Source organism: Echiichthys vipera, assembly GCF_963691815.1.
Source record: "Echiichthys vipera genome assembly, chromosome: 17".
In the NCBI taxonomy this organism is placed as follows: domain Eukaryota; kingdom Metazoa; phylum Chordata; class Actinopteri; order Perciformes; family Trachinidae; genus Echiichthys; species Echiichthys vipera.
The window spans coordinates 11,979,680-11,994,744 of NC_139842.1; the positions used below are offsets into that span (position 1 = coordinate 11,979,680).

General features: G+C 40.0%; 1 protein-coding gene across 1 annotated transcript in view; it reads right to left on the reverse strand.

Annotated features, from left to right (window-relative positions):
* The window catches only part of cep112 (centrosomal protein 112), a gene marked incomplete at both ends in the record, with an annotated part of 99,215 nt that overhangs the window by 71,615 nt on the left and 12,535 nt on the right, over window positions 1–15,065 (reverse strand). The window contains 5 exons of the mRNA XM_083931855.1: window positions 4,211–4,354; window positions 4,909–5,027; window positions 5,474–5,573; window positions 9,121–9,207; window positions 14,947–15,006. Of these exons, the coding sequence (XP_083787981.1) occupies window positions 4,211–4,354; window positions 4,909–5,027; window positions 5,474–5,573; window positions 9,121–9,207; window positions 14,947–15,006 (510 nt within the window). The remainder of the gene's footprint in view (window positions 1–4,210; window positions 4,355–4,908; window positions 5,028–5,473; window positions 5,574–9,120; window positions 9,208–14,946; window positions 15,007–15,065) is intronic.

Genomic DNA, 15,065 nt, shown 5'->3' on the forward strand with positions numbered 1-15,065 from the left:
AACACAGTGGAGTTTTAGAATTTTTTTGCAGAGACACTTTTAATGTACAAGAAAGTTGTACTCTGTAAGATTTCCATATATTTAATTGCCTTTTAAGTTAATATATATCAAAGAGTGAGTTAAAACAATGGTGATTTATCATATGACCCCCTAATGAAAGCACTTCTATTATTTTGCAGAGTATTTCAATATCTGTGTCTGTGGTGACATTCCTGGGCTAGATTTAGATAATCCGCCATAATAGTGACGCTGCTGACAGCGGTAGGTCTGTCGGCCCAGATCTTCACCAACAGTTATGCTGCATTCACCTGTAATCGTAATTCAGAAATTCCAACTTCTGTTTCAGGCTTGTAGTCAAGCCCCCACCACAGCGACTTCCTGGTTGATCCAATACCGAAGTGCCAAAAAACTGCAGTTCTCCGAGTGTCCACTAGGAGTAGTTTGCACAATAGAGCAATTTCTCATTGACCCCCATGTTATGGTACTGTGTTGACCATCAGTTTAAATCATATATCATAAATGCTCGACGGAGAGGCTACATGGATTTTTTATATAGTCTATGCTTGTAGTAAGGACAGATGTATAATAGAAACGTGTGTGTGGATTTAAGAGGGTAACAAATAGGGGATGGACTGGAAATAGAGATAGAGAGAAAATTTACAAAAGAACAACAAAAAAAAGTCAACACACATAGTGACCATGACAAGATGGAGGGCTCTGAAAGAACAGGATTGCCTGCAATTATATTTTACCGCCACAGAGGCTGCTAGAAACAGGGTATCTCAAATCTTATGGAGTACTACTTTAAACTTAAACCTGCCTTACATTCATCTGAACAATCTAACTAATCATTTGTGTTAGTGTCGTTGTAAAGTGTAATAATGTAATCTCAGCCCTGTTGAGCTATTTCACTAATAAATGTCAGAACCTCAATCGGGATTGAAATTTTCAACAAAGACAACGATCAAAGTTGTCAGCTTCTTCCGGCAGCGATTTAATGAAAAGAAACGTCCCTTTTCTGCATACTGTCCCCCAGTATGTGCATGTGTGTCTGTGTGTGCTCTTGTGACAACGTGGAATGCAGTGTGGGCAGGCTGTTAAAGAGGATGACGGGGCGCTGATTAAAGATGAAGCGTGCTAGTCAATCTAGACGATGACAGAAGCTGGCGATGACAGGAGGTAGAACGACGGGAGAGGAGAGAGCAGTGTGTTTGAAAAGAGTACGAGAGTGGCGCTCTGTGAGGCTGGTGAGAGAAATTGTTGCCTTTGTGTTAGCAGCATAGGGCGCAAAGAAGAAGAACAAGGGGCCTGTGTTGTGCTGGGACGCGTGCTGACACTTAGTATGGAGAGGTGCTTCTTCTCATCTCCTGCCAGAGAGCTGAGGCTGGAATGGGCACACCTGGACACACTCAGAGGGAGCAAATTACGTCCCCTAATTAGGTGTTTTAGAAGGAGAATTACAAGGTGTGAAGAGGAGACTACATAAGCTATGTTATGAGCTCTGCTCCCCTTCAGAGATTTAGAAGTGATAAAGTCTTTGAAGATGGAAAAAAGAAACATGTAATTTGCAACAAAAAAAGTCATACAGAGTGATGGATGGATAGTTTTTGTATCAGAACTGAGGCCAGAAACTAGGAGACAGCCTGCATCACTCATCTCCCAAGGCTGTGTGTACAAAAGCATGTTGTGTTTCGAACTCTAGTGTGAGAGGAACGGCAGCAAGGGGAGGAGAGAGTCTGAAAGAAGACATAAGAAAGGGAGACGGAGTAGACTGTGGACTTACTCCTGCAAGTTTGTTTACTACTAATAATACTGGGGATGCACATAATATTTTTCTAAGGTTAATACCACTTTAAGACACTATTGACTTTAAAGGTGGGAATGGTATGCTCATTTTCAGGTTCATGCTTGGGTTTCTAGAATGTGTTTACATGTTTTAATATAAAAAAAAATAAACAAAAAAAACCCCCACATTATTTTTCTCATACTGTCCGTCTGAATAAACCTGCATTCACCCACTAAAATTTTTCCCCATCACATGTCTGCTGATTGGTCAGCGTTTTTGGTGTTTTCCACATCTGCATTCTTGGCATGTCCGTGCTGTCATTACAGCGAGGGAATGACTAATGGTACTATAGCTGTACTTTCTACCAATATATAGTATAGCCGTGACTAGGGCTGGGCGATAATTTGATATTAACGTTTATTGTTTTTCAATGGAATTGTATCGTGATGAGATCACATTGAGATATCATGGTACACAATTACGTCATCTAATTGATGATAACAGGCACATATTACCACAAATTTCTAAGAAAAACTACTGAATATTTTGAGTTTATATTTTGCACTATTGTCCCTAATAACATGACAAAATACTCGGTACTTCTCATGTGTTGTGTACTCAATTCTTACAGGAGTATACGAAAATACTAGCTCAACAATCCACAAAATATCAGAGGTACAAAGGAAAGGGTTATTTCTGCTAGTTCATCTCCAACCACAAGACCATATTTATCTCTGTTATCAGTCATTTGGATACAAACATGCATGGTCAAATGTTTGAATGGTGCAATACCTTTGCAGATAGCGGCTTGTCTTTCTTTTCAAACACCTACTCAGTCACTGTGTCTGCTCTGCCCTGTGCACAGATAGCATCCAAAAATAATAACACCTGACATATCTATAAGCCGCTTGTGAGAGCTTTGATCTGCATTGGAAAGAAGTCCAACCAGGTAGCGTTGGGCAGATGAACATTCTTCATTTCACTGTTATTACACCAGATCCAGTACGCTGTATTTGAATGAAAATTAATCATCAACCTGAGTTTGTCTTGGCTTGCATGCTTTAAATGTAAACTGGGTGAACTTTTCACATTGTGTCCTGGGAATGAACTTTTGATTAGCAGCTACATATCCCCCAGCAGAGTGAGTGGTGGCCTGATAGACATGTAGTATTAAGTGTACACACCAGATACTGTAGGTAGTGGGTCGAAGGTGTTGACGATTGAATATTCTACGAGCACAAAATGTCTGCATATTGGGAAAACTCAGGTCTTCTGTCTGATGTCTTGAAAGTTTTATACTCAAAAACAGGACAACATGGATTCTAAAGATTTAAGCTTAGAGACACCAACCACAAAACAAGGGTGCTCTAATACCTCTTCTGAGATAAAGTCTGCTTTGAACTTCCTACACAGGGCATGTGTGTATGTGTGTGAAGGTCAGCCCAAACTCAAAGCAGTAGAGCAGCTAATTTACAAGGACAGAGAGCTCTTTTCATTCTTTAAGGCCTTGTCTGTCCTTAATTATTAAATAAGGGGCTTTACCACAGGCCCTGCACTGTCCAGTGTTTGATGCCTCTTAAATGTGGACCTGCTGACAGATTAAGGCCAGAAGCAATATGTGTGTATGTTTGATATGTATGAGAGCCCACAAATGCTGATACTGATAACAATGCTATTTATGAAGCAGTGTATTGGACTGGCCTCTGGTGTTGATGATCCCCATTTATGTAATGTGCACGATACCGCTTCAAACCAAAGTTCTTTCATATGACATCAAAGAAAGTGCAGCTTTTGGAGGTGTGTGTATGTATGTGTGCATGCACAACCATTTACATGCGGAAGATTTAATACACACCTGGATCAAATACCTTGATAAAGATGACAGCAGTAAGATATGCCGGTCATTCTCGCCAAGAGGTTACAAGAAGTCTCTCTTCATTTGAGCGGGTCACTATTCTATCATTAGAGATATGGCCGTGTATAGGCTTTCCTTAGAGCTTAACAAGGCAAGAATTTTATGCAAGAATGCACCAATCTTGTCACCCAGAATCCTTTTTGTTTGCATAAAATAATCTGCCCACATGAAGTGCCTGAACACTTGAATCTCCTGCTGCTGTTTAAGAGGAAACTCCTAAACAGCAGCAAGGGAATGCTCGGTCTAAAGCTACTCTTATGCTCATTCCTTTTGGTATAAAGTCACGATCACAGACGGATGGAATAAACAAAAACATTCTAATCCAAGGTAAAAATATGTTACAGGAGATGTGGGTAAAGTAAAAAATGTTCTAACTGTTACCCCAAAGTTGTCTTGTACACATAAAACAGCTGTAAAGAATACATGGTGTTGACAACACTAAGCTTTCCTTCAGGTTGATCTATATCTAAATCCTAAATATGTACACAAGCGCCTTTTCCTGTACTCACAGTCACCTGTGATCGAGCATTATACTCAGCCTCCATCTTAGCCAGCCTGAGGTTGGTGTCCTCCAGCAGCTCCTGGATGTTCTCAGTGTGTTTCTTCTGCAATTCAAACTTATCCTGTTCCATCTCTGTCACAGCAGCATGCAGCTGAAAGGGCACAGGATAACTACATATCAGTCCCAGATGTTTCTCCCTGTATTTCCACGACTACTTTGCGTTATTTCTTTTCACCAGTGTCTCTTTCCCCTTTCATGAAATCAGTTTCTTTAGGCATGTAATATCTTGCTTATTCAAGGGGAATAATCATTATTTATATGGTGAAGTAGGTTTTATTTTTTTCATTACATCGGAGAATTGTTTCTCATTACACGCTAAGTGACCCTGAAGAGATGAGTGGAAATTTCATTAGGATCTTATTGAGCTCCAACAGCTCAGTTAGTTAGAGCTAACAGGAGCGAAAACACAATTTACTCAGGGCAGAGAGTATTCATTCTTCACCACTGCAAACCCCCCCCCAAAAAACATACTAACTTAAGCACAGCATGAAAGAGTAAAATTTTTTTCTTACAGTGCAGCAGAGCCTGTCTGCTTCCAGTAAAGTCTGCTAGTGTTATGCTACCAAACAGTCTTCCTCTGGCTCAGGGCTGCTTACAGGGGGTTGGGCTGCAGAATATCCAAACCCTTCAACTTTTACCTCATACCTTCTTCTCCCACTCGTTTTTCAGGGAGTCGGCGCTCTGATCCGACATCTTCTTCAGCTCAGCAATCTGCTTCTCTTTGGTCTCACAGATGACCTGGGATTCCCGCACCACACTGTGAACTGTGGAAGAGCACATACACAAACACACTAAGAGCTGTCAGGCCTTGCCTCAGGGTATGTGCACAGACGGACACACACGTGCGCACGCATGTACGCTTGCACGCGCTGTCAGTGAATCAATGTCAATAAAGATATTGCTTCTATCAAATGGCCAGTAGCGTTTCTCTTTGCCAAGTTTATATGTTTCTCATCAAATGCTTTTAGAGACAGACCAAAGAGCGGAGGGACGAGGAGTGAGATTGGAACAGGAAGAGGAAATTAAGAATGAAGAAAAGGCACACATTGTGTGATTAAAATTTAGATTGAGCTGCACAGCTGGAGAACATCACTCTACACCAGTGCAGTCTCTTGTGGAATTGTATCTTTTTGGGCTTTTTACACTGAGTGTTCAGAGACACTAGTATAAACATCCTCCCAGTTAACCCTGCAATCCTGTGACCTCTCACCTTTCTTCTCCAGCTTACGGATCATCTCCTCTGATTCCTTCTGCTTGGCCCGGTACATGCTCTTCATCTCCTCAATCTCACCATTCTTTCGGTCCAGAATCTAAGGGGGGAAAGGGGAGAGTGTTTTTAACATATACTGGAGAATATTCAACTTTTTTTTTTTTTTTTACTGCTGAGAAAATGGCTTACTTGCATAAATAATGAAGGTTCTTGTTAGAGTGTCTATTGCAGCTTTTTACTTTCACCAGTAGCTATTAAAGCTATAAACAAAATACTATCAATAGACACATTTTCCATGCAAAGTTTAGACATATTGCTTAAGATCCTTAGTCACATTTAACTTTAAAAGGTACCAATCATGAACCAAATATAAACAGAAGGGAACATAACTACCAAAAACAACATTGGAACCTGCAATCACACTTAAGGTACCCTGTGGAGTTTCTAACCACTAGTCACCCTCTGAAGCAATGTTTGTAGGTGTCGGTCATGCATATTCACACTGGTGCATTCCTGGCAATGGTTTTACATTTTTACACTGATCTACAGGTGGGTGTACAGTAACATGCCAAGAAAGTCAGTAATGAAGAAGTCAGGGAAGAAGAAGTCTGCTAGCAAGTAAACATCAGAATCAGCTTTAATGGCTAAGTAAATGTGCACACATTTGACTCTGGCTTTTGGTAGCTGTCAAATGTATATACACAGAAATAGATATAAGGCTAAAAGCAAGGACATTAAAGCTGAACAAAGGTAACCAAATATTTGACTACTATGTACATTTAATGTTTCTGTCTATCTATATATGTATGAACTGTATTTTAACTATGAAAAATATTTACTGGTAAGTGGATGCGTGGTGTTTTAGGGTTATTGTTCAGGGATTTTCCTGGCACTATGGCACTGTTTATCATCGTGGCAACCTGTGGGAAGTTTTTCTGTGTAGTTTTGGTGTTAACATTAATGTAAACTATGCCACATTCACAGTTTTGAGAAAAGAATTTTGGAAATCTTTTCATTTGTTCGGCCTCCAGAAAAATACTGAACTTAAACTGAAACCTTTGTTTGCAAGAAAACCCCACAGGACACCGTTAAACTGAGTAGCAGCCTTAAAAAACTACTACTAAATGTAAATAATTAATGTTTTCTGATGATGTCAAGGGATTTCTACGTCAGTAATGTTTGTGAACACTGATACAAAACAGCCCTTTATTCTCAAGCATGACCATTTGACAAAAACAAAATATACTGTACATTTAAAATGTTATTTAAAGGGACATGGAACATTTTTGTATACTTAATGCACTTTATGACCTGACAAGACCTCGTCCTCCACATACCTATCTAATTCTAAGGAGGATAACTGCCATCTGAGTGAACCACCTGTGAAAATGTGTGATGAGGTAACTGCATCTGCTTGCTGCTACCATCTGTGTGCAATTAGTTGGAGGTCCAGTATACAAGAAAGTCTAGCACTCTCCATGTTGAGTAAGAAGGTGCCCTGGCTCAACTGCCTAATGCGCATATATTATACATCATGCAACTAGTCTGAGAGTGAGTTTACTTCCTGGTGTGGTAGAAGGTACATTTTCTAACAGGTTGTAAACAAATGCACAAGGGTGGGTTTCTGCCCACAGTTTCCTATAAAAATATACTTTAATGATACTGAAGTATAATCGCAAAATATAATTCAATCATCTGCTTACAATGTTCATCTTAACCTATTCTGAAGCAAAATTGATAATGGTATTACCCAATCCAATTAACAAGGCAGAACAAAATGAGCTAGTCCAACTACAGACAGTGGTCAGATTTTTCTGGCTAAAATGGCAGAAAGTGGTTATTTATCCATCAAGAACAGTCCCAAACAAAGCCCAGAAAACTTTCTAGAATTTTGTTCTATCCAAGTGCACTTAGTTGCTGAGCCTGTCATCCTCTCTGTGTGAATACGATGGGCGAGATGAAAGGAGGATGGGGAGGATGAAGCAAAGTTCACCAAACATTTAGGGATAGCCATTTTTTCCCCAATTTGCCAGCCCAGAGAGATTGTTGTCTTTTTAGGGGGTCCAACGAGCGAAGCGGTGACATGGTGTCAGGTCCAGGGAGAGTGCACTAGAAGGTGGGAAATGACTGCTTTTAGGATGCTCATTTTAGGCTTTTATAATGAATCCTAATGCAGGGGGGAATCCAGCCTGGCTGTCCATGACTTTAACCAATATCACCAGTGAATAGAGTGAACTGGAGAAGAAAATACACCTACAAAATCTATAGTTAGAACATGAGTACTCTCTGTACATACGGAGAAACAGAAACTAATTCCACAACAAGACACATGTAATTCAATCTCAATGGTATTCAAAGCAAAATACAGTTATTAATTATCCCTCAACCATCTATTGTCTTCTGGTATATATTGTCGTCTAGTGTTAATCTATAAACATAAAGATGTGCTTTTTCACCTGAGGTTATTAAATATTTTAGAAATGTACACAGTACTGATCAGCAACCATTAGCATACAAAACTCAGGCCTGTTCTCTCATTATCCTTCTCTACAATGACCAATAGCCTTTCAGCAGCCGATACATTATTCATAAGGGGACTAATTAAAACTAAACCTAGCTTGCTTACCTTCCATCAGGCTCGTCAGAGTGCACCCCTGAATTACTACCCTTTGAAGCCATTACAGGGAATACTGGATAAAATTCTGAGGAAATTAAACCGGACATAACTTGCAATCTGTATGTAATTAAAGCGAGGAAGGGGGGGAGAGAGCTAGCTGTCATCCTGTCTCTTGTCAAACCCAAAGAAGCAATGGGCATCTTAAAGTGGAGAGAAAATTGGAGTGTTTTTTCCCTTTTATTAAAAGCTTCTGTGGCAGCAAAGGAAAGTCACACCGAGGACGTGACAGATCCCAGGTGCTTGATCTGCAGCCTAACTGATGGGCAGCAAGTGTGAAATAAACCAGCTTTACAACAATTTTCACAAGCTGACAGAGCTTTGAAGAGCTTATTATTTGTGGTATGGGGTGATGATAAGAGGAGAGACTTGTTCCTTTTCCTTTTCATTAGCTACCAAATGGAATTAAGAGTCGATGATGGGCAGAGTAACCAAAGTTTACGAGTTTCCATGAGCACTCAAGTTAACAGACCAGCCTGTCCAATGTCCCCAGGAGATATCATCAAGTCATTGATCAAAACTCTTTTTATGCGCTATTTCTCAATAGAAGTGGAACTGTGAGGATTCATTTGTTAAATAGTGGAACCGGGCATCTTACTTAAAAAAAAAAAAAGTCTACATAAACAAGGTCAAACTATAACCAAATGAATGTCTGCCGTTGGCTGTGCTGTATCTGTGGTAGGCTAATTGAATTAGAAAAGACTAGGTCTGCTGGTTTACTGGTCATTTACAAGCATTTATGATTGTACAAGATGATTCTATAGGCCAAAGTAATGAATATGAAAACTAATACTAATAACTTTGTCATTTCCAAACAGACAAATGTATTGCAATGTGGCATGATGCTAAGAAAAATTACGTTAGGAAGATTTTTTTTCTCGGACGCTACAATCCCGAGCCAGAAATTAGAATGTGCTGGAGGAATGCTGCTGCTGGTAGAGTATTTACTACCTTTCAGTTTTTTGTTGCTTACTTTTTCAACATCTGCATCATGTCTCTGCTGCATCTTCAGTTTCTCCTCCTGGTGCTTGGACTCCAGAACTTTGATCTTCATCTCAGTCTGGAAACATATAGAAAACCACATCATAAATGTAACACTATAGACTTCTGAAGTACTTTTAACTTTCTAGTGAAGCACTTTTTATTTACATATATGAAATGAAGTTGGTAAGCAAAAAAAATAATAAATAAAAACATCTGCTGAAATATTGCTTTTTACCAGTAAGAAAATTTTGTTCTAGGGACTTAAACATTGAGACATGTGTCCTAACTTCTTTTTAGAGACATGCCTGGAAAAAAAAAAACATCATATACGTAGTGTGACAGGATAACGGAGATAACAAGATATCAAAAGATCCTGTGTGTCCCATCTTGCACACAAGTGCAACTGATGCTGATGAAAAACAAACAAACACGTTAACATTTAAAAACATTTATCCGTGTGCAGAGCTTCAAAAAATTGTGTAAAGCTGAGATGTACTCAACTGTGTGTGTGTACATGATAAACTCTTCAGTCAGTCTATAAGCACAACAAAGTGAAAGCTTGTGTGTTTGTATACACATAATCATGAGTGAGAGAGTGACTGTTTTCATTTGAACAGCGTTTTCAGAGGATCAAAAGTTCAGTGTTGTCATGTGCATGTTGGAACAGATCTCTTAAAGCTAGACAGTCTTGTCAGTCTCTGTCAAATAAAACCCTAACAACCTATTCTTCTACGGTCTTTTTATAAGATTATCTAATATATTATTAGTCATTTGTCATTAATGCAAAATAATTATCACTTGTCTGGCATGCCAATTTTATTTACAAATGTATTTATTTGAAAGGCGTTTGACATTAAGTATTATTGTGTGTCTGCAGGCAGACTTTTGTCATTTATTAATTGAAGAAATCCTGTGACTAACAGTCAGTTAGGAATGTCTTTAGTCGAGGACAACCACAGCAGCCCTTTGAGGATACAATGCTCATTTTCTATTCTATTTATAGCTCTATCACTGGTGGGGCAAAAACGTAAACTTTTGCCTGAGGGTGGAACAGACAAAAACATTTTGATGTAAAATAAAAGGGGTTTATCCTTTGAGAGTTTTGCATGACTATTTGAAACTGTAACATAATAATGCCAGCCTTTTCTAATAACTCTTTCTAGTTTCTTCAGTATAAACTACACACAAGTTGTCTCAGCTCACACCCACACAACACATGGAAACACAAAGAGAACCTTTGACAGAAAGATGACTGGACATTCACTTTGATGTCACATGAAGTACTCATGTTTAGTCACTGTCTTTTCTGCTGTGTTAATCAACCCTGGAGCAGGGTGACAACATTCTTTCTTTGAAAGTGTGGTTGTGTGTGTGAACATGTCAGTGGTTAACAACATCCCGAGGCTAGCTCTTGTTTGTTCAAGTCATCAAAACAATAAAGTGGAAAATTCCCACGACTTTGCTTGGCACAGTCAAACCACATTAGACCTTCTCTTGGTAAAAATCAAAAGGGTAGCAGCTGTTGGTTTGGTAAAGTGTTTAAATATTGACACAATATTACACAGACATCCACAGCAGGATGTTATAGAAAAAATGCTTTGGGGTTAGAAATGGTGGAATCTATGAACCTATGAGTTTATATTTTGTTAAGATGTCAGCACTTAAAAAATAAATAAAAGCACAATCAAGACACATAAAATTGCCTTCTAGTTGCCTCTCCTCATTATTGCACTTCAGCTACATCTATGCACTGTAACCTTGAAGAAACTCTGTTAAGTGTTCTCTCTTTGTACTGTGTCTTTTCTCTTGATTTACCACTATTTCTGGTGCAATTCATAGGACCACAGGAGACTTGTCAGAGTAGAAAGGAAAAAGAAAAACAAAGTGAGAGAAAGAGAAAGGGAGAGAGATGGCAGTGATTGAAAAGCAGAAGAGTAAGTGGAGACCTGATTCTGCCGGCATCCCATCCCCCCCATAAAAAAAGCACATGTGGGGGTGTCACTTTCTCATCCTCTCTTCAAATGCTCTTTGGAAAAAGTTTGTCAAACTAGATCAGGGGCGTTTGAAACTTGTTTATAAAGTCGTCAGTGAAGGAAGGAGGAGGAGGAATGTCGTACACCTAAGGCGCCTGAGATGCCTTCAATCAGCCCGACTGGGTGGTACAGCTTTTTTCCCTCTTCTCTTCTTCAGAGTTGTAGCAAGCGCTGTAAGATGCCATGTTTTTTGACACTCCGCTCTTGAAAGGATGAGAGGGTGGGAGGAAAGATGGGTGGGTAGCGGTGGTTCATATGTGGGAGGGAATGCGAGGAGAAGACGTCACTTTTTCTTTTCTAAAAACCAACCCAGGGGTCAAGGCCTTTTCCCTCAGAGGGATGTGTTCATGCTAACTGTTTGGGCTCCAAAAAGCAAGGTTGCGTTTGTGCATCTCCTCCCTCTTGCCTGAGACGTACAATGTCCTGGTGTGTCTTTCATCCTCAGTAAACACAGATGCTCGAGGATAGTCACTATGCAGCATTGTGCTATCTACTGAGGAACAGCTAGATGTAATTTCCACACTCTGACAAGAAGTTAATTTAATGTAGTCTGTCCAGATAGTAAGGTTGGATAGAAACTTTGGCTACAGTTGAAAAAAAGTTGCTCACGAAATTTTAGACTAGGGTAGTTCCGAACAGACTATGTAAACAGATTATTACTCAAAAATGCTGATATGAATACATCAAGTACATACAAATCAAGTACATAAGAGAGAAATTCTTGAAATAGTAACTTTATCATCATGGAACCCTGTTGGTCCCTGGTGTCTTTCAGCCTGAAGCATACTGGCCTCCTTTAGACTTCTAAGGCTCACTAGCTTGCTCTTTTTTTAGCTTTGAAAAACGTTCAGATAAGAAAGGCTATGGCCCTCTAAATCACAGGCTGAGAGCTCAAGCTCCATCCCAGAGGATCCTTAGATTAGAGAAACTGCATCATTACGGCAACGGAAAGTAAAGCCCCAGTCAAGGGCTTGTGACCATTAGAGTGTGACTGCTTTACACAAAGACACACATCTAACGTGCTGTGCCTGCTGCCAACAATCCCTCAGGTCAGGTACCAAGGGGTTAGTTTAAAGACAGCATGCACACACTCACAGGCAAACTTTAAAAGAAAGTGCTTTAATCAGCACTGGAGTCACACTAAGTGACTCCAGCATCTCCTTCTGTAATCACATGACTATGGCTAAACCTGACGCATCATTCGCTATCTAATTGAATTTCCAAATAAAGACCCAGCCCTCATAATGCTGAGCACTTCTAGGGTGTGCTGGAGGATTAACAGGACATCGTTGCTCCAGCCAGACATTTTCCGCAACTAAGCAAACACACTAAGTGACTCAAACCAATGTCTGCTTGCGGTGAAGTTTCTCAGCTGCCACTCATTGTTCCACAGGAAAAGAGCAGTCAGCATTATTATCAATGTAGTCGGTAGCTTGGAAGGAGGATGAGTTTGGTGTGAAAGCTGAGATGTTTGTTAAGCTGCCGCCAGCTTAATGACATGTGGCGTGTATAACGCCTTAAACCAGGGTAATTTTTCAACTAGGCTTTCTGGATTAAAGGGAAGTGATGTCACTGTGATTTCCTAGACTGGGCCTGGACAGCCACGCAATGACAGGGTTGGACAAGGCTTTGAAGGTTCTGCAGAAAAGCTTAAAGGGCTATTGAGGATGATATGGTTAAGGTGGGATTGGTGACTCGAGTCACTTCTATAGAAAAATAGTGTGTGTGTGGTAACAGCTGTATCCTGTGGGGTTCCGCGTTCCTGAAATCCACCTAACACTCTTTGAATTGCTAATGGTGACTCAAGACACATGATCAGTGGGAGCATCTTAAATAATAAAAACTAAAAGAAAGGGCATTTATAATAGCATGTCATAAACCAAAGATGTATTATGATTCCTCTTTTACAGGACATAGGGTATAATCAAAAGGGAATTCCCAGAACCTCACAATGGGAATAAGAGATTCATTGGGACAATGCAGCAGAGTTCAAGAGAAGGTTCTGCATATGGTAGATAAAAAAGCCAATAAACCAAAGTATTGGATAACTTGAAATTTGAAAAACTGATGGTGGCCAGATTAAGATTAAATTAAGGGATCCCCACAGTGATAACAACACACACACACACACACACACACACACACACACACACACACACACACACACACACACACACACACACACACACACACACACACACACACACACACACACACACACACACACACACACACACACACACACACACACACACACACACACACACACACACACACACACACACACACACACACACACACACACACACACACACACACACACACACACACACACACACACACACACACACACACACACACACACACACACACAGATTTCAATGCATGTACACGTTTTCTTTTTCATTCACATTTCCCCTACAGCTTTATTTTCAGTCTATTAAAAAGAAGTAACCTCTGCATGGTAGAATACAAGAGAAATGCAATAGATACACAAACCTCTGCACCATTGGGAAAAAAAACTCCAGCTCTGCACCATTTCCTCTTATTTCTCAATGTGTCCCTCCCAGTGTTTCTCTGTGACTTTCCTGAAGACCGCCATATTGGGGACATTCTCATATTCAAGGCCACCTACATCAAACTGTATCTGGATGGTATTTTGTCCACCATACTTGTATACAGTACAAGAGTGGGAGAAATATTCTTAATTCTCAAATATAAAAATGCCATTAAATACAGCCACAAATGACGATAGATTTGAATTAAAAACCCTCTGACCTTCTCATAAATTGCAAGCTACAAACAATTTATTGCAGGGCATTAGAATTGGATTGGATAATAAACTGGTAACTCTGTGTATATCAAAGTAAAGTTGGTGTGGAGGATAAATATAGTTTTCTCAGATGTGATACATTCATATTCCCAGCACACAGCTGTATGTAGCCAGTCAGCTAGTCTGTGGCAAGATCAAATAGCATTGGACGTTGCTTTAATGTTTGTGTATTGGTTGCTACATTCAATATGAACTCATACTGTAGGCAGCCTACCGACTGGGTGGATGTATGTCAATCACAAACATGTATCGTTGTTATAGCAGGTCAATAAGCAAAACCATTGTTGTCCATCATGTCTCATATCCTTCCCCTTTCTTTCTGCCCTTTCTCCCTTTATTCTCTGCCCTCTTCCGGTGAAGCGTATCTAACTGGCTGGAGAGCTTTCGCCCAGGCAGACATGAAAGCTACGGCTATTACAACCAAGTCATGCTCAGTTTTATATTTAACAGTGCGGGTAAAGGCTGACAGTAAGGGATGGGGGTGGGTGCTGGTTCAGTAGAGGTGGGGAGGGGCAGAGGGGACTTCAAAGCATGCTTTCAGAATGGGATTTTCAGCTTAAATCCACATAAGGAAAAAACTGTCATCACTGGGAGACAGCATTATTTTTGTCTTCTAAAAAGGAAGCTCAACTCGACCATTTCAACAATAGAAACTATGCATGAAGATGTATGTACATGGCTGTGGGGGCCATAAAGCAGTAAAGGGAGCTTTAACTTCTATATGCGTTCAACGCTTGTTTTTATACAAATGCTGAGCTTATTGAAGAGTGAGTAAAAAGGGTTGAGGCTTACCGGAATGGACATAAAGGGCAGTCTCTAAAATATCATGTACTACTTTTGGATATACTCATATCATTATATAGAATCATTAAAGAATTCTGGTATTTATCACCCATAGAAGCTTTGAATTACTGTTGGGCTTGCTAAGGGCTCATACTGCAGTGTATACCTGCTGTGGGCCCTGATCATCGGTCAACATGCTGTTCCTCCCAAAGCTTGACTTGAAAATCTACAGAGATAAACAGGAGTGAGATTAGGTGATGAAGTGACTGAGGAGTTCAAAGACAG